Source organism: Phaethon aethereus (assembly GCF_964289735.1).
Source record: "Phaethon aethereus genome assembly, chromosome: 4".
Lineage (NCBI taxonomy): Eukaryota > Metazoa > Chordata > Aves > Phaethontiformes > Phaethontidae > Phaethon > Phaethon aethereus.
The window spans coordinates 67,578,729-67,598,584 of record NC_138578.1 but is presented as its reverse complement, the minus strand read 5'-3'; the positions used below and the strand labels follow the sequence as shown (position 1 = coordinate 67,598,584).

General features: G+C 37.1%; 1 protein-coding gene across 1 annotated transcript in view; it reads left to right on the top strand.

Annotated features, from left to right (window-relative positions):
* Window positions 1-708: 708 nt before the first annotated feature.
* NCAPG (non-SMC condensin I complex subunit G) overlaps window positions 709-19,856 on the top strand; it is a gene marked incomplete at its 5' end in the record, with an annotated part of 29,387 nt that continues 10,239 nt past the window's right edge. Inside the window, 15 exons of the mRNA XM_081999586.1 lie at window positions 709-819; window positions 1,406-1,615; window positions 2,477-2,705; window positions 3,011-3,156; window positions 4,421-4,505; window positions 7,327-7,519; window positions 9,066-9,215; window positions 11,549-11,689; window positions 12,659-12,782; window positions 14,592-14,681; window positions 14,831-15,010; window positions 15,470-15,580; window positions 17,466-17,585; window positions 19,108-19,344; window positions 19,657-19,838. Coding sequence (XP_081855712.1) covers window positions 709-819; window positions 1,406-1,615; window positions 2,477-2,705; window positions 3,011-3,156; window positions 4,421-4,505; window positions 7,327-7,519; window positions 9,066-9,215; window positions 11,549-11,689; window positions 12,659-12,782; window positions 14,592-14,681; window positions 14,831-15,010; window positions 15,470-15,580; window positions 17,466-17,585; window positions 19,108-19,344; window positions 19,657-19,838 — 2,309 coding nt within the window. The remainder of the gene's footprint in view (window positions 820-1,405; window positions 1,616-2,476; window positions 2,706-3,010; window positions 3,157-4,420; window positions 4,506-7,326; window positions 7,520-9,065; window positions 9,216-11,548; window positions 11,690-12,658; window positions 12,783-14,591; window positions 14,682-14,830; window positions 15,011-15,469; window positions 15,581-17,465; window positions 17,586-19,107; window positions 19,345-19,656; window positions 19,839-19,856) is intronic.

Genomic DNA, 19,856 nt, shown 5'->3' with positions numbered 1-19,856 from the left:
GGACTTTGAGAGAGTGGCTGAGGGCAGTACCAGAGTTTATCAGGCTTATTCAACTATTCTGCACCAACATACATTCTGGAAATCCTCTTGCCCAACACTTCTCCTCAGCCACAGCAGAGCTCCTACCCAGCGGCTTTGAAACTGCCGCTCCCACCGAAAGCGCACCCCAGAAGGCAGGGGCGAAGGCGGCCACAGCCGTGTGCCGCCCCGGCCGCTCCCCTCGACCTCCCAGGCCGCCCCAGAGAAAGATGGCGGCGCAGCACTTTCCGCGCGCCCCCCGCCTAACGGTCGCTCCGCTGGGCGGCACGCGCCAACACCCGCCCCGCCCCCAGCGCGCGGAGACGAGCACGCGCACGCCCCCCGCTTCTCCCGCCCACTGATTTTCTCGCGAGACTGGGAGCGGTTCTCGCGCCGAGTTTGAAGCTGGGGGCGCCGGCGCTGCGGCCGTTGGTGGTGCGCGCGGCGGCTGTGGGGGACGGACGGACGGACGGATTCATTCATTCGGGTGGCGGCCCAGCGGCTGGAGCAGGAGACGAGAAGCGGCTTGGCTCGGGTAGGAGCCTCGATCTGCTTGCGGTGGGCGCTCCTTCCGCCGTTAGGAGCAGCCTTGCTGCTGTAGGGCCCTGTGCGCGGACAGCAGCTCTCTGCCTTCCCGCTGAGGTCCGGAGCCGGGGAGTCGCGACGTGGCCGTCCCCGTTCTCTGCAGCCATGGGAGCAGAAAAGAAGCTCCTGCAAATCAAAGAAGCCTTTCAGCTGGCCCAGAAGCCTCACCAGAACCACGCGAAACTTGTTGTGGCTTTGAAGAGCACCTATAACCAGGTACGGCCGCCCTCGGGGCCTGCCTGCGGCTGGAGGCGCGGTGGCGCACCGGGCTGAGGGGAAAAGAGGGCGGCTCAGGATCTGCTATGCTTTCCCTTCCGAGGGCGGGGTGCCTCTCCGGCCTTGTTTCCCCTAAAATAAGCATTGAGGCCAGTATGCCGGAGAAGGGCCCTGCGACTTTAAAAAAGACAACAAGCCACGCGCTAAACTGTTACACAGAGTTATCCCCTGCAAACAGGGGTGTAGGAACAGCCCACGGCAGGTATTAATGATGGTGCTGGAAGGTGTTTGGATACCCGAGAAGTAGGTGTGACACAGGATAGCAATGGATGAGGGTGTCTGAAACCCGTTAGCAGGTAAATATAAACTGAATGGAGCCCAGCGCAGTTAAAGCAAAATACTCAGTGAAGAGTGTACAGCAGCGGGTGTGCCCTAACAGCTGGCTTTAGTGCTTTAAAAATGTAAATGGAAGCTGTCAATTATAAACCTATTTATTTTATTTTTCTGTCGTACTGCTTTTGAAAGATGGACGGTGTACTTACCTCTTTGTTGTGTTTTGGTGTTTTTTGGGTCTTTTTTTTTTCAGTTGGAAGATAGGGAAGATTTTCATGAAGAATTCATTCATTTCCTTAAGTATGCTATGGTAATCTACAGACGGGAACCAGCAGTGGAACAAGTAATCAATTTTGTGGCTAAATTCATTACTTCATTTTATCAAATGGAGAAAGAAGATGGTAGTGAGGAGGGAGAAGAGGAGAATTTACTTCAGAATTATGTGTTTAACTTTCTGCTTGAGGTACAGTAACACTGTATTATTAAACATAACAAATGAAGACTTCATGCAGTGGGGAAAACTTACTGGCACTTGAGATGATACCTATAAACTAAAACTTAAAAAGTGAAAGCAAGGCAAAGCTAGTGCTTTATGAATAACACCACTGCCCCCAACCCCCCCCAAAAACTCTATTGCCCTCCCCCCCAGTAATCTAACAACTGCATTTCAAAAGTTAGACCTGTGAGAAAATATGAAATGTTTTCTTATTTGGCTGTCAGATGTGTCATTAGCGGCTTTACTATAGGTGCATTTATAAGTGTGAAGTTGTGGACGTGAATTTATACCATTTCTTGATAAGTAAAAATATTAAAAGATCTTAATACAAATATTGTTGGCATATGTATTATTCCATTCTGCTTATTGCAAGTGTTATGTAGAAAGAAGATCAACAGTTCCAATAGCACGAAAACACAAGTAAAATTACATTTTCTTAAACTGATGTTTTGACATGGAAAAATTACTGCTCAGGCTAAGATCACTAGTCAGCGTTACTAATATCTTTTTTTTTCTTCTAATATTTTATGGAGACAGAATGGTAAGTTAGCATTGAGTGGTAAGCATGTTTCTTCTTTTGTGAAGGCATTGCTAATTATGTAAAGTGCCTCTGATGTCGGTGATTGGCCATGATTGTTTTTCAGTTCAGTGACGTTTTAATCTTATTAAAAACAAACTTAAATGGGAAAAGCTTTTGAAATACAGAAGTGTATATTTCATGTTCTGTATAGAATATTAATTACTTACATCTGCTTGTTAATAGCAGTATGTTAGAAATGAGACAAGTGTGATTATAAGAATACTTTTTTTTTTTTTCCTTTCCCTAAGTCTCACAATGCAAACAGCCATGCAGTTAGGTTTCGAACATGTCAGCTTGTTAATAAGATTTTGGGAAATATGCCGGAGAATGCCCAGATTGATGATGACTTATTTGATAAAATTAATGAAGCTATGCTGATTAGACTTCAAGATAAATTTTCGAATGTGAGAATTCAAGCTGTCTTGGCCCTTTCGAGACTTCAAGATCCTAAGGATGAAAACTGTCCTGTTGTTAATAGTAAGTAGTATTAGTTTTTTTCTTTTGTTTAAAAACATGACGTAGTATTGAGGTTTTTCTTTTGTTTTAGATTACTTTAAAACATTTTTAAGTATTGAGTAAACAAATCTTGTTTGTTTATTCTTGTAATAATTTGTAAACTGTGGAGCTCTTTGCCACAGGAGGTTGTAGATGAAAGCTGTGAATGTTCAAAGGGAAAAGACAGAACTGCTTGGAGGAGAGATCTGCTGGGCTTTAACTAAGAGAAAAATCATATTGGGCTCAGGCTGTTCTATGAACTGAATGTAGCTTATGACTACTTGCAGTTTACAACACATTGCTTGAAAATGATTCCAATTCAGAAGTGAGGCGTGCAGTGCTGTCATGTATTGCTCCATCAGCGAGAACTTTGCCAAAAATTGTAGGCCGCACTATGGATGTAAAGGAAGCTGTCAGGAAGCTGGCATATGAGGTAAACTGTATCGCTTAATATTAATTTCAAAGACTGACTTAGGAAAAAGGCTTTAAATTTTTTATTATATTTCACTGGTTAAACACTTAAGAACAGTTAAATAATTTATTTTCACTTACCAGAATTTTGAGGGGGAGTGATTTAATACAAGTGTTCAAGTTGAAACCCCTGAACTTGACTGCAGAACTTTCTTGATAGAAACTACTTTTGTGATAGAATTTGGCTCTTCAGGATCAGACAGTAAAAGTATAAATTATGTATACAATCTGTTGTTTTCTTTCTATGCATTTGGTGATGTCTGTGAAGCAGACTTTCCTCTCCGTTATGTAATAACACATAAGTAAATGAAATTAGGATCACAGCAATACTAGTGTTAAAAATAAAAATGCATATTTTTGGTATTCCAGTTTTGAGAAATATCACTCATTACTTACGTTTACATGTAGAGGTAAGGGCAAGAAAGTATGCTACTATGTGTATTTCTTGTGCAGGCATCTTAGGCAAGATTATAGGCTTAGTAGAAAGATGGGGACAGGCTTTTTAGCAGGGCCTGTTGAGATAGGACAAGGGGTAATGGTTTTAAACTAATAGAGGGCAGACTTAGACTAGATATAAGGAAGAAATGTTTCATGACGACTGTGGTGAAACCCTGGCACAGGTTGCCCAGAGAGGTGGTAGATGCCCCATCCCTGGCAGCATTCAGGGTCAGCTTGGATGGGGCTCTGAGCACCTTGATCTAGTTTAAGATGTCCCTGCGCATTGCAGGGGAGTTGAACTCCATGATCTTAAAAGGTCTCTTCCAACCCAAAGATTCTATGATAAGATCTTAAACAAAATCATTTTTTCCCTACACAGAATCATCTTCTATTCTTTCTTAACTTAGATTAAATTCTGTGTTTTAACTGAATCTCTGTGTTAGTAGGCTTTAAGAAAAGTACATACTTCAGTCATTTCATTGCAGGTATTCATTGCTCTTGGAGCTTTAAAGAGATAATAGTTTTCATATCCAGGTGTTGCATTCAAGCAGAGCTGCCAAGCTTCTAAGCTATTTGTTAACTTCATTCTTACTTTATTTTACGTTTTCTTTCATGCACAAGAATCTGCTTGTTGTGTATTGGTACAAAGCTGATGGTATAGGTCTTACAGGCTTCTATTGACTTATGATTTCTGTAAGAAATAAAACAGAGAGCTTAAAAGCACAGGTAGTTAATGAATTCAGCTGTTAACATTTGTAGAAATGTATTTTAATGGCTTTTTTTTTAAGGTTTTGGCAGAAAAAGTTCACATGAGAGCTCTGTCAATAGCACAGAGAGTGAAATTGTTGCAACAAGGACTTAATGACAGATCTGGTAAGAGATAATCTTAACATCTTAATACGAATGTTTGAGAGAATACTTTCTAATGTTTTGGGCATGATTTATGAGGAAGCTGCGACGGCAGTAAGGAGCTCAGGGAGTCATGAGGTACCAGGTAATGTTTAAGCACAAGAAATTAATTCTGCTTGATGCTTTGGTTTTCCAGTCCCCTTATAGTGGACAAACCAGAAAAGGATTGCACTTTTAAAAAACTTGAAAGCCACTAAGCTCTAAAATAAGGCCAAATGCTATTAAAATTAAAAAACAACAATGTAATTAAACACAGAAGTAGAAAAATCTAATTATTTAATTCAGTGTATTTTGAAACATGTTTTATTACAGATATTTTTGTAAGTAATAAATATATTAAAGAATTGAAATGTAAATATTAACATCAGTTTGATAATTGTTTGAAAATGTTTCCTATGTGCTTTCAAGAGAGAAATCTTCTCAGCTGGTTAGTTTTTTGTTTAACTAACTTGAATTATTTTTTTAATGAATTTTTGATTGACCCTCATTCATTTCATCATGAAGCAGCTTTATTCTTTCTAATGTCTTCCATACTGTATCATTTTTATATAAAGAGCCATTCAGAATGTACCCATAATTCTGTGTGATGGTGTTGCCAAAAGATCAAAAGGTCACAGGTCACATACATTGGAGTGGGACAATTTTGGCCTGCCTATGTAGAATGCAAAGTTGTGGGGGTTTTTTTGTTTGTTTTTTTTTTTTCTTTTTTTGCAACAATAGCAATTATATACATGAAGTTAGCCATAAAAGCTGCCAGTTAGTTACTAAGTGCTACTGTGTTATCCACATACTTTGTCTGGAAAGTCTGTACTAAGCCCGGTTGAATTTTACTCTGAGATTTTTCTTGCTTAGTGATCAGTTGCTTGTGAACTGTGAGAAATATGATCTATGTGGATATTCATTTAGAGAGCAATACGAAAGTACTATGTGCATTGGTAACTGGAGCTCTTAAAGGTGTGACATGTATGCACGTGGGTTTTTTATCTGCCTTTCTTTTTGGCTAGTTGGGGATCATGCTTGTATGTCCTTGACAGCAAAGGAAGAGGATCAGCTGAGTGCTTTCTTACGCTGTATAGAACTCCACTTAAAAGGAAGTCCACTGAAAAACTCATGTTCTGGATTACTATTTCTTATCGGTAGACTAGTTTGTTGTTTGACCTAACTTCTTGTCTGCTGGCTGCCACACACCCTGTGGCCCACCATCCTGCTCCCCCCCCGCCCCCACTTTCATCTTGACAGATAATTTTTTTGTTTTAAGGTGAAGGAGTTTCTGTTTTAGTAATCTTTCAAAGCTGGGGGGGGGAAGCTACCTTCACTTTGTTTTCCTGTGATCCTTCATTTGTGAGCAACAAGAATTTGTTGTATTCTCTTACGGAGAAGGCACAGCCCTTCTACATGGCCTATATTTTGGTGACATTGAGGTGTTCAATATAAAGAACTGCTGTCTTTTATGATCCAGAGCAGATACATTCTCTGTTGGTGTCTATCTCTTGCTTAGGATGATTCTTCATCCCAGCTGTTGAGGACTTGCTCTTTTTCTTGACACCTAGAATCACAAGTGAAAATGTCTGCCAGAGTATGTAGCCTCAATGGTATCATTGATACCATATGCTTTTTGCTGGGCAGGAGAGGTTTATGTTTCAAATTGGCTGCATTTATATGTACATCCACTAGTATTGCCTCATTTTGATCTGTTTTGCAATTTCTATAACCTTGACTATGTATATCTTTTTTGAATTTGTGTATCTGAGTAACTCCCAAGCTACAAGAGAGGGACCTGCTTGTTCAAGGTTGCTAGGTTGAAATTTTGGATGTTTTTTTTTCCACATCAGCTTCAGAACAAGGGTTTATAACTAAACAAGACCTATAAGACATAATCCAGATTCTGCTTAGTTCTACTTTTGAGGGTGTATTCAGCTGTCAATTCTCCACTCTCATTCTCTTTCCTTCTACTACATTCTACTAGTTTATGCTTTCCACCTTCTTGGAAATGTTTCTTATTCTTAGGACCCTAATTTAGCTCTTTCAAGGCCTTTTTACAGCTCTCTGAACTCTTGACTATACTTAAATGCTGTTTTCATTATCGTAAGTTACATGTAAGAGAAAAGATGAATGTTGTCAGTGTGTGTGGACTTTGTTTCCCTTATATTGGATATTGTTTTCTAAAAGGTCCAAAGAGCATACTTGTATTATCCCTAGTTATTTTATTTTTACTTCCACCAGACTTAGCCTTTCTACTTCCCTGCTTAAATCCGTGTGTATGTATTAATGATGTACATATTCTACATGTTCCCATAAATACTTTTTTCCTTGATTAAATAGTACTCTACTGATCCAGAAGCTATTTGTTCAGCATAGCAATGGGGAGGAGGGACTTAAAGTATCTTTATGTAAACTTCATAATCCAGTTGAATAATTGAATTAACAGAAGAATTCTGTGTGTCAGTTCAGATTAAAGGTCTGTTTCCAAAAGTGGCCAATTCCTAAATGCCTGAAACAGAGCAAGTATATAACGCCTCCCCAGAATACCTCCTTGCTCCGCAGGAGTTCATGGTTTGTAGATTTTCTAAGTTGAGGTGCTGTCTTGCCATGTAACAGTTTTTGGATAGCAGTGTGGTTTTGGGGCGGGGCGGGGAGAGGGGAGCAGGGGGAGAATATGTTGCCTCAAAAATGTAGTAGGGCTCCATAGGTAGTTTTTGCTTAACTGTTGTTTTTTTTTTTTTAAGGTAGCTTGGTATTTTTTGATCTTTAACATTTCAAGCCATTTAAATTCCTGTATTACTAGATGCTGTTAAGGAGGTAATGAAGAAGAAGCTGCTTCAAGCCTGGTTACGATTGACTGAAGGGGATGTTTTAGAATTGCTTCATCGACTGGATGTGGAAAACTGCCCAGAAGTGTCCATCCCAGTACTAAATGCTATGTTTTCATTATCTCCACTTCATGACTTTGTTCAGAACTGTAAAAACCTTGACAACAGGTATGCAGAAATGTTTTCATTTCCAAAAGTTGTTTTTTTGGTATGAGAAAATTAAAGGTTATATCTAAATGGGGAGCAGAGTAACTGTTACCTGTGATAAGACTGATATTGTGCTGTAAGCCGTGATGTCTCCCTGGTGTTTGTGTACTGAACTGTTTTGGATATGCTTTTTCTTCTTAAAAAGATCTGTGTTCACCAGCTGAAAATCATTGTGCCAGGTAAGCAAGAGGAAAAAATGAGAAATGTCTTTGACTTCTTGTTTCCTGAACACTCCAAAAATCACACTTTTAGAATTGAAGAGGAAGCAGTAAATTAATGCAGTGCACTCTAAAGCTATAGTTGTGGGCCTGTCTGGCTTTAAAAAGCATCGATAATGGTGAAATAAGTCTCTTACAGGCTCTGGAAATGTGTGAATATCTTAAGAGGTTCAAAGTAAAAATTGCAGTTATGGACTTGTCAGTCTGATCCTGCACAGAGCAAGGTTTCCGTTCTAAAAGACGGGGCTAACTGAGAACTTCTTAAAGAAGTAGATCTCTTAGACTAATGACATTTTGAGAAGTGAGTGAAATTATTCAGCTTGTAATGAGACTACTTGATTTGTGGAAAATATTAGGCTTGTTCTTGTATGATGTTTCTGACTACAGCTTGAGTGATGCAGTATCAGTATGATAAATGTTTAGAGTTTTCAAGGCTATGATTTCCATTTGTTAAATTTTGTTTTAAATAAAGACTTGTCAGATTAATGGGAAGCCATCAGATAAGTTTTCATCTACATGTTGTGGAGGGTTTTTTGTTTTGTTCTTTTATGTATGTGTGAGGGACCTGAAAGTAAAAATTGTTATTGATTGTTTGCAAGTAAAATGGGATTCAAGGGGGTGAAAAGTACCACTGACAGCGATACTCTGGCTTTTCTGCTTTGAGGTAGAATTAATGCATAACTTAATCTTTGTTTTCAGAAACAGAACATTATATGCCATGCTTAGCATGGAAAAGACTATGATTATAAAAAGGAGTGAGGGTCCTGTGGCTGGTAAACGGAGGATGAGCTTGTAGAGATGCTGAGAAGCAGTTCTATTCCTTTTTGCATTTGACATGCTATGATTGCTACTCGAATATTGTGTGAAGGTCTTGTATTAAGAATGGAAGAAACAATTCATAAACAGAAACTGAAAAACAATTTAATGCAGTTGTTGCATTTCCGCAGGTTAATGGAGTTCAGTTTTCCAGACTTGTATAGTGATAACAGTGTTTCATAGAATTAAAGTACTGGGGTGGTTGCTTTAGGAGATCTGAAGGGCTGAGCAGAATCTTTCTGCAAACTGATATGAACAGCCTTAAAGTACTGAGAAGTGCAATGCAGTGAGAGGCTCGGGGAGCTCTGTGTCCTCACTTAAGAAAGAGGAAGTTATTTTTCTCAGTTTTTAAGTATTTCTATGGGGAATACCTTTGACAGGATTTTATTTTCATTTTGGGAAATAGTCTGTTTCTGTGCATTTGTTTTCTTTGACCCTATTTTCTTTATTTCTCTTCATTTATTTTTGTTTAGAAAACTGATTCCCCTGGAAGACTTAACAGCTGAGAATGTGTTATATTGGAGAGGTCTCTGTGAATATCTAAAATCAAAAGGTGAAGAAGGAGAAGATTTACTAGAGCAGTTGTTGCCAGAACCAGCCATATATGCGGATTATTTATTAAGGTACATTGCATTTAAAAATAAATCTAAAATAAATTATTTTATGTTTTATTTTCTAAAGTAGAGAATACTTCTTTATTCAACTACTCAGGTTTCCTCCAAAGCTGAAGTTGTGCTTTAACAGTGACTTTTTTTGTTTTTGTTTAACTATTTTTTTTTTTTTAAGATTTTTGAGAGGATTTACTTTTAAACAAAAACTATAAAAAGCAAATTTATAACTTGAAAACAATTTTTGGAATTCCCTTTCTCATGAATTACCAGCAAGATGGACTGCTAGATCAGTAGTATATAATTCTTTGCCATTTAAGATAATACAATAATTGTTCTATCATATGCAGCTATCTTGTGTCCATCTGTTATTGCGTAGGTTGCTGTGTTTGCAAAGAGCTGCAGAAAGAGGTTTTTAGAGTTTTTAGAAACCAATAATTTTTTTTCATTGCTCTAATTTGTGAAAATAAAGTAAAATTTGTCTGCTGTCCCTAAGAGTAGTGTTTTTGAAACTGAAGGTTCATTTTCTTCTCTCTCCCTTGCTCAGGCAGGCATGCTTCCCAAAAACATATGTTTTAAGGCAATGACAGAGCTGCTAAATGAGCCAATTACAGAATATTTAATGGGGGTTAAAAAATGAATGTTTTGTTAAGTCAAACTTTTTACCCAAGTGAAGAAAGGTAAATTTTTTTTGTCTCAGCTGGATACTTTTAGTCTTCATATAAAATTTGAACAGAGTTTGTTTGTGAGCATGGAAAATGCTGAGAAATCTTATCTGAAGTATTGTACTTGCAAAATGTAAGCTTCCTGAAAGGATTATAAAACAGATCTGTTGAAAATGCTTTGTTTTGATAGATGTTTCCAATTAAAAATACGCATATTCTTTTCTTGCTTCAGTGGGTGTAGTATACTTGTAGTACTTAGAGAAATAATTGCTACTTTTCAATGTAAATATGCTAACATGTTTCTTAAATATTTAATAAATGAAGCATCTGTGCTTCCTAAATTTTGAAATGCGGATTCAATGTGGTGGGTGTAATTTTATTCTTTCATAATTAATTTAAGAGTCCAGAAAATGTTTGTTCTCCCAAAAAAAACGTTTTAGTTTTTCCAACTGATCTTACTCAAAACGCCTTCAATTATCTTCCCCTTCAGGAAGAGGCTGAGTAAGATTAATTAGGTTTGCTAGTACCTGTTTGTAGTGCCAACTGTTAAACTAGTCATTGGTGACCTGTGCCACCAGTTGTTTCAGGTAAGATTTGCGATTGTACAAATCAGAGTCTTTATTTGCACTGTGAGAGTATAGTTAGGAGGAGCAAGAAACTGCAAGTCATTGATACTTAAGAAAAAGTGCAGGACTGTAAACTTCATTTAGATATTTCACTCTTATTTGGTGCAGGTAATATTACTGTTAAAGGATAAGAAACAGCTGCCTATGTTGTTGTACTTTCAGATGCTATTAAGTAGCAGCTACATGCAAAGTTTTTGTTTTGTCCTAACTTTGAAGAAATTTTAAAAATTTGCTAAATTTAATGAGCTGTTGCTGAAAGGTATCTGCAAAGCTGTGGTAAAAATAAGCATCTTTTTACAGCTTATATCAGTATTTGAATTTTATATATTACGTTATATTCAGTATTGAATTTTGAACACAAGAAGTTTCTCTCCAGATTTTCTGAATATGCATGCTCTCATTGATAGATAAAACTTTGATAAAAAAACAATGTCTCTAGAAAAATAAAGAAACTGAACGAACCGATTACACTTTCCAAACTATGTGGCTGAGTATCTGACAACAGATTGTTGTCTTTCTGTGATGGCATACTTGATTGGATAAAGAATTTAAAATTCACTGCACACTTTAATTATTTTCTTGTATTGTGTCTTGTGGGCAATATAATACTTCTGAACATGTAGAAGAATATAGAACCTAAATATGCAGAACAATACGAGTTGTGTATGTGAAAAATGGTACATGTATACATGTATTCCTTAGATACTGCCTTTATGCAGGGGTGCAGAAATGACATCACATGTATAACTTGTCACTTTCTGTTTCTTACTGTTCTGCATTCTCGAACAAGGGATTTTTTTTAATGATGTACATGATTTTTAAACTGTACATTATTGGGTATAAATAACTTTCTGGAACTATTAAACTATGCGAAGGAGAATACAAACATTAATTCTTAAGGTTTGTAACTAGAATAGCCACTTGTTTCTACATGACAGGTTTTTGCAGGGGGTGTTTGATTTTTTTTTTTTTTTGGTGGTGTGTTGTGTGGTGACTTTTTTTTACGCTTTCCACCAATGATTCTGCATGTAATTATATCTGTTCTATTTGGATTCAGTTACCTTCAAAATATGCCAGTTCTTAGTGAAGAACAAAAAGAAGACTTTACTTGTTTTGAAAACCTGATGACAAAAGAATTTATAGGCCAGCAACTGATTCTTATCGTAGGCTGCATGGATACCACAGAAGAGGGAGGAAGGTAAACTTAAACATAAAATATGTGTTATTAAGTGTGTGGCACTTGTGCCTGTGGACAGGCATAGAGTCTCTGTTGGGAAAGTAACCTGATCAGACAGACAAAATACAGTTCTAATGGTCTCTGGAAAAAAAGGCAGGGCCTCTCTAATGGAATTGTTCCCAACAGTGTGCCAAATATCATCTGCTTGCTTTTATGGAAAAAGTTTTAACACAGATACAACACTGGGGAGAACAAATTCATTTGTTTTCATAACATATTCTTGAGATTATGAAGTGACAAGACTGTTCATTTGGAACATAGTACATAAAAAATAAAAGGAGACAAATGGATTACTACTTAGCAGATGACTTCTTGTAAGTAGCCTGTGCGTTTCTTAACTTTTTAAGCCCAGCCTGCTAAGGCCTAAAAGGTTACATATCTCTAAGATGCCAGGCTGAATTGGACTGTGTAAACTGAGTCATTCCTATAATTTGAACAGCCTTTTGATGTGAAGTAATAAGAGAGAATAAATTTGGAAGTTCATACCATCACAGGCATTTTATGAAAAATTGCAGTTAGTACAAACACAGCAATAATTTCAAACCCTCAGTGGAATGCATTATATGTAATGCTAGACTGGCAGGATAGTTTAACTTGTAATTTGTTTTGGTTTCCAGCCAGATAACTTCTACAGTATTGATACTCTGCCTGTTTTCTGCTGGTATGATCTTTCACTGGACAGTAGTGACACCTGATTAAAAAATTAATCATTTTCTAATCAAGAGAAATGAGATGAAAACAGCAAAAGACGAACATTGCTAAGTAAGAAAATGTATTCAGCAGCTAATATGGCTATAGAGAAGTTTTTCTTAAAATGTATTATAAACTCTTCATCAAACTAACTCAAAGTAGGTAAAGTATTAACTCTTACAGAAGTCTTCCATTTTCTGGAATAAGCAAACAGATTGGTTTTTTTGTTTTTTAATGCAGGAAGCATCTGTTAGTTACTTTACAAAAGATTCTCATTCTACCTGCAACTTCAACAGCCCTTATACCTCTACTTGTAGAAAGATTACTCGGTATTGTTAAGGACGATGACAGAAGGATTCAAATTGTAAGTAATTGTAAAGGCTCATGGTTTTCTAGGCTCTGCCTTCCCTGTATATCAAAAAGCCTTTACGAAGCTTTGTAACAGAAATATCAGGAATTAAAATATTTTTAGTTTGGAAAAGCATTTATGCTTTGCCACCCCTTTTTTTTTTTTTTTAATTAGCATAGCTGCTGTGGTTTTCTAAAGATCTTTAGAGCATTTGGCTGGTGTTGTAAATTTAATTCTCCAATTAGCAAAGTATTACAGCCTGTTTCAAAATAATTTGTCATATTGGATCCAAACAGTTTTGACTAGAACATTCAAAGTCAGGCTAACGTACACTTTTAGGTTTCAGATTTCTCTTCCCTCCTTTTCATAGAATTATAGAATAGTTTGGGTTGGAAGGGACCTTGAAAGGCCCTCTAGTCCAACCCCCCTGCAATGCGCAGGGACATCTTCAACTAGACCAGGTTGCTCAGAGCCCCATCCAACCTGACCTGGAATGTTCCCAGGGATGGGGCATCTACCATCTCTCTGGGCAACCTGTGCCAGTGTCTCACCACCATCATTGTGAAGAATTCCTTCCTTGTATCTAGTCTGAACCTACGCTCCTTTGGTTTGAAACCATTACCCCTTGTCCTATTGCAACAGGCCCTTCTAAAAAGTCTGTCCCAATCTTTCTCATAAGGAAGCCCCCTTGAAGTACTGGAAGGCTGCAATAAGGTCTCCTTGGAGCCTTCTCTTCTCCAGGCTGAACACCCCCAACTCTCTCAGCCTGTCCTCATAGGAGAGGTGTTCCATCCTGCTGATCATTTTGATGGCCCTCCTCTGGACCTGCTCCAGCAGGTCCGTGTCTTTTAGTTGAGATGGGTACTAAAAGCCCTTATAAGAAAAATATTTTATATAGTACAATCTTTACATACAGCATAATTATTTAAACTTGACCCCTGAAAAATGGACCCTTGGTTTTGCTCAAATGTTTTAAATGAACCTGGGACTTAAGGACAGAGACCACTTTCGGAAAACTGCAATCCTAGTATATAGGTTTGTTATATGCTTACAGTGGAAGAACTATGGTAATCTTAGCATTATAGTACAATAGTAATAGTAAATGTGTGCATTTCTATTATTTCTATTGTCCTAGTAAAATACACTTGATTCAGTACATTCTGTTGATTTGGATGCATCATGAGAGGGAGTTAAACTGAGGTGTTCTGATACAAGGCAAACAAAATTAAGACTGTCCTGTCTCATTCAGTCTTCAATTCTCCTCATGTTTCGTCTCCATTTTTTATTGACATAATGGGTCTGACTTTAAAGAAACACCTTAACCAATGCAAAAACTCTCAGCCTAGTTCTGCTTCTAGTTCTATGCATGTATCTGGGTTGAAATTAAATTACTTATGTGGCTGCTTATACTAAATATGGTGGCTTAGGCCTTGAAATGATAGTGTTCTTAGTTGCAATTGAATTGAAGTAGTAACAGATGAAAAACCTTACTCTTGTTACTGGTAATTCTTTTTAAAGCATGTGTTCAGCCCTGTAGGAGATGGTGCCTGCGAACTGTTGGCATAGAAACTGCTTAACTTATTCATGGATGTAGAGTCTTCTATTTTCTTGCTTCCTAGGTAAATGGTAGAAAACACTAGGCTTTCATGGTTAGACTATGTATTGTTAAATGGATGATTTATTTGCGGTGAATTGGCTGTTAAGGAAAACTGCACAGAAGTGTAATATTTTTTCAGAAGGATGGTATTTTAAATTTGGAAAAGTGCTTAGTATCTGACATCTGAGCTAAAATTAATGGCACTAATATGCTGTTTGTAACAATAGATTGCAGAAATTATATCAGAACTTCGTGAGCCCATTACTACAGTCGACCAGCCTGTTGATGGTGCTGAAATAAGAAGGCGGGAGCTTAAGGTAAGCAGATTTTAATTAACAAGAAAAATATTTTTTTAAGCATATCCATCTAAGAGTTTTGTATAGTAGTGTATTATTGGCTAGCGTCAATAGTGCTTTGTTGGCTAATATCATGACGGTTATGGGATTGTATTTTCTTTTTATTTCAGTTGGCTGAAATAAAAGTGAAACTTCTTGAAGCAAAAGAAGCTTTGGGAGAATGCATTACTCTGCAGGATTTTAATAGAGCATCAGTATTAAAAGATAAAATAGCTGAGTTGGAACACATGAAAAATGATCTGATGAAAGAAGCAGAGCAGCCTGAAATTAAAGAAATGCGTGTGGAGAAGGTCTCTCTTTCCCTTCCTATATTCCCAAGTGCTGGTTATGTTTTGATGTTTATTCATAGTTTTAGAAGAAAGTGTTGCTTGACCTTGTATCTAAGTTTTTAGAATTGAAAATGAACATTTATGGTGCTGGTATTCTTCTGCATGTATAGAAGCTGACGGTATGCTCTAGCGAAAAATAGATTGCAGTTAAACTGCTCTTGTCTTTTAGTAACTACAGAATTCTGAAAGGGTCTTGTTTTTACTGCTTTTACTCCTAAATAACTGAAAACATGAACCTGATTCTCTTTTTATCATTGTTTATAAACAGATTTTGATTAATGTTCTTGCACAACAAATGTGTAGTGGACAGGGAATGTTTATTTGGGTAGGGAAAAATTATGATTAATGTCCCCATTCTCCTTATCACAGCTACCATTTGTATCAATAACCTTTTTCTCTTTTTCCCTGACCCACTTGAAGAATGATCCTGAAACACTGTTGAAATGCCTGACAATGTGTTATGAGCTTCTGAAGGTCATGTCCCTTTCTAAAGGAATTGGTCCAACCATTAATGAAATCATTGAATCTCTGGTATGTAGGAATAAATACTGTTTACATTATAATAAAAATGGATACATCATAGTTGGCCCTTACATGCTGGCAGGATGGTTTGTGATTATTTCACAACCACTTTTGCTGTATCTGTAGTGCTGTGTCTGGTGCTTTTAAGGCTTCCCAGAACCTAGTGTCTTGGAGGTGCAATCCGGATACACTGTTCTGAGTACCTATGCCAGAACTGTTTGTGTCAGACAGATACTAAAATAAAACAGGAATATGGTAAATATTTGACTAACGTATGACAGCACTGAACAGGGCTGAGTTATGCTGTGCCAAATGTGGTGCTTAGGCATCTGCTTGCCACTCTTGCTTGTACTTGAATTGGGTTTTCCATCAGCCAGTTATGAAATGTCTACTAGAGAACTTTAAGGGTATCTTGTTGTTGCTGCTGGTTTTGTTTTGTTTTTGGTATGGTGTGGTTTTTTTGTTTGTTTGTGGGTGGTTTTTTTTTTTTTTTTTTTAAGCTAGTCACAACACAAGCTTTTCATCTAGGAGTGACTGGAACTCATATAGACCTTTCTTTGCATCCCTTCCATGTACAAGGAAAGATGTTTGGGGGCGATTCCCTCTGACCCGTCTCAGTTTTCTGAAGTAGTCAAGAGAAGGGCAGCAAGGAAAAGTATGGAATGGCTTCTGTATGAAGAATGACTGAACAGTAAACTGGTGAAGAGAGGACTTAGGGGTAGGGTCTGAGAGAGGTCAGAAGTCATAAGACCTGAGTGTTACGGAGAAAACTAAAAAGGATTTGTTGATCACCCCATAAAGCTAGCAACTAGCAAGCTCAAAACAAATGAGTTGATTTTTCACGTAATATGTAATCTGTGGAATTCCGTGTCACAGGATGTGTGCATGGTCAACACTTGCATAAATTTCAAGACAGACTGAGCAAATTCAAGGAAAATAAATAAGGAATGATTAGGTAGATAGGAACAGCCTCCCAGCTCTGGTGTGTCTCAGCTGCAAATTGTTGTGACCTTGACAAGAAGTATTGGGAAGTATCTACTTAGTCTGTTTATGTAATACTTTATCGGAATTTGGTTTTGATCTTTTCTGATAACTAGACAATGGGCTAGATGACTGCGTATGGGCATTCTTAGAATTCAAACTGCAAAGAAAACTACAAACCCAATTTAGACTATCTTAAATGTAGTGGAACCACACCTGATTTCTTTCAGATGTATAAAGTATTTTTAGAAATCCTAATTAGTGTTGATGTGTCCCCCAGAAACTGTTTCTTAGGTCTTTAATTTTCACATTTGTTGTTTATTCCCTTTTTCTTTTTTTAAGATCCTGCTTTTGTATCGTGTGAAAATCCAGCAGGAACAACATTACATGAACTGGGATATCTTATTTGTTGTTTAAACTTGAACTGTTTAGTAAATAGAAAAATATAAAATGATCCCGTTGGAGCATTCACCCTGTATCTAATCTGGCTTTTCTTTTGTGTGGATTTTTCCCATTGTCTTCTCAAAACTATTCCAAGTTCATGAAAGTGGCATCTGTATTTTGTAACTTGGAAGCGGGTATTGTTTCTCTGCAAGAATGCTAATGTCTTAAGAAATGTGTAGGTTTTTTGTGCTTTTTGTTATTTCACAATGAGTGGTCAACTCAATTTTGTTCGGAAACAAATATTTATTAAAAACAAACACAAAGCAAAACACTGATGTGACTTTTGCTGTTGTTTTATTGTTGATTTCAAACAGTATACTAGATAAACAGAGTATATAGTAGTTACCACTGTTCAATCCTATATCAAACTAAAATTATTTTTAGTTTAAGGGTAAGCATATTTTAGTAGTCAGTTTTTTATTTTTAATTAATGTATTTCATCTATAAAGTCTAATACTATTATTTCCAGATACTTCCTGGCGTAACTAATGTCCATCCAGCTGTGAGAAATATGGCAGTTCTGTGTTTGGGTTGCTGTGCTCTTCAGAACAAAGAATTTGCCCGACAACAGCTTGCATTGCTGTTACAGGTAAAATGTCTGATGGGAAATGGAATGATGGTCTGTGTGACTAAGTAAATAAATATAGTATGTGTAGTATAGTGTAAGTAGTATCTATAATAAGCTATTCAACACAGTTATGTTACTTGAGAACGAGTGATTCCTGATTTCCTAAAGATCTGGATCTGGAGAGGGTGGTTTCATGTAGATTTTTCTCATGTCTAATAATATTCAAGCTTATATTGTATCTTGAGAGTAGCATGCCTTTCCTTTGTAAGGTCACCTGTTGTCTTGAAAGTCTGTAGGAATTCTTTATCTGTAAGGTCTCACTGTCTCTTCCAAATCTGGATGAAATCAGCCATATATTCATGTTATTAATGTAGAAAAGAGAAGCTGTAGGATTCTGTAAGCCTTCCTTCCTTGGGAAACCAGACTAAAAATGTGACTCTGATTGTCTTTACATTTCTATTACGTACTTAACCTGTGATCTAAAGCAATATTCAAACCAAGAAATAATAGCATGGCCAAACACCTATGGATATGGAACATGTTGGATGCCATAATACCTACGACTCCCACCTTGGTGTTAAACGTTCTAATGCTGAGCTAATTACATGAAAGATGACGCTGTTGTTAACTTTTCAGACCCTGGCTTTGACACAAGTGTAGGTGGCCATCATGCTTTATTAAGAGTGTGTTCATGTACGCATTCAAGAAAACTGACAGCAGGTGTTGAGGTGATGTGCTCCGCTCAGACAAGGTGATAGAGCTGTCAGTCACTATAGCAGAAGAATTTTAGGTTCCTAAAAAGTTAGCAAATCCTATTGTTTTTAATCTGCCTTTGAGCAGATCTCATTAAAAATCAGTTTGTTTTGTTTAGAGAGGATTTAAGTTGTTTTAGCAGCTTAGAGTTTAGACTTAAGTAATTAATTTCTGTAGGTACTAAACCTCATATTCTTTGCGTAGGCTGCCATCAAAAGCAGGGTATTGGGCTGAACACATCTAGGATCTCTGGGCTAACCCACTATGTATGGTTTTATTTGAATGTTAATTTGAACTATAATACATATAGCAACCTATGCAGCTTTGACTTTTTTTACTGTCTTGTTCCCTGCTGTCTTTTTACATACTGTTTATTTTAATTATGCTATACGGTATTTCAGAGCAGAGATTATCTTACTTTTTTTTTTGTAGTGCCTAGCACTATGGAGCTTCTACAGGCAAATGGACTTTCTGTTTGTCCAATGTCTGTTTAGATGTTCAGCAATAAAATTTACATTTCTCACATGCATGTTCACTCTGTGAGTGAAATTCAGTTGACTTGATGTAATGGAAATTGCACAGATGACTTGATAAATTCTTTCTTAGACTGTCTTCTAAATTCAGATTTAAACTCATATCACACCTTCCTAAAGTCTGACATTTGTCCCAAGTATTATAAAAAGTTTCCCAAATGAAAAAATTTTATTAAAGCAAAAAATCTTATTATGCTTAATGTTAACATCAGTAGTCTACTGTAAGATGATGTATGTATTTTCTTTATTAAACCTAGGTTTTACAAATAGATAATATGAAGGTAAAGCTCAGTGCTTTAAAGGCAATCTTTGATCAACTAATGCTGTTTGGGATTGAGCCGTTTAAAGCCAGAAGAGGCAATGACTCTCAAAGTGATAATGCACATGTTGGAACTGAAAATAGTGAGGAAGTAAGTAAAACAATAGAGGACGAAGAAGAGGCTGCTACGGTTCACAGCCTCCTGCAACTTCTTTCCAGTTTCTTAGACAGTGAGGTAAGAAATACTATAAAATTTGCCTTAGTTTTGCAGAAGATTTACCATCCCATTAGTTTGCATGTGAACATTACATGATGTGTAATTGAAATTAATGGTTTAATGTTAAAATAATTGTCCTAGAAAATAACCACAACTGTGACCCTGATAGAGACTAACGTTACTATTGAGCTAGCTTTGAATTCTGTGCAGGTGCAAATATGAGAATGTACGGAATTGCTTGGCAAAATAGGATGTAGACTATGTATTATAAAGTATTAGTGAAAAGCACTGTGGTTGGTGTGTTGTGTATATGTTCTGTTCTTTCTTAAGTTTTCAGAACTTAGGACAGAAGCTGCAGAAGGCATAGCAAAACTGATGTTCTCTGGGAGGCTGATTAGTGCCAAGCTTCTTTCTCGTCTTGTTTTGTTGTGGTATAATCCTGTGACCGAAGAGGATACTCGGCTTAGGCACTGTCTGGGAGTTTTCTTCCCTTTATTTGCTTATGCAAATAGGTATGGCCTTTGTAAATT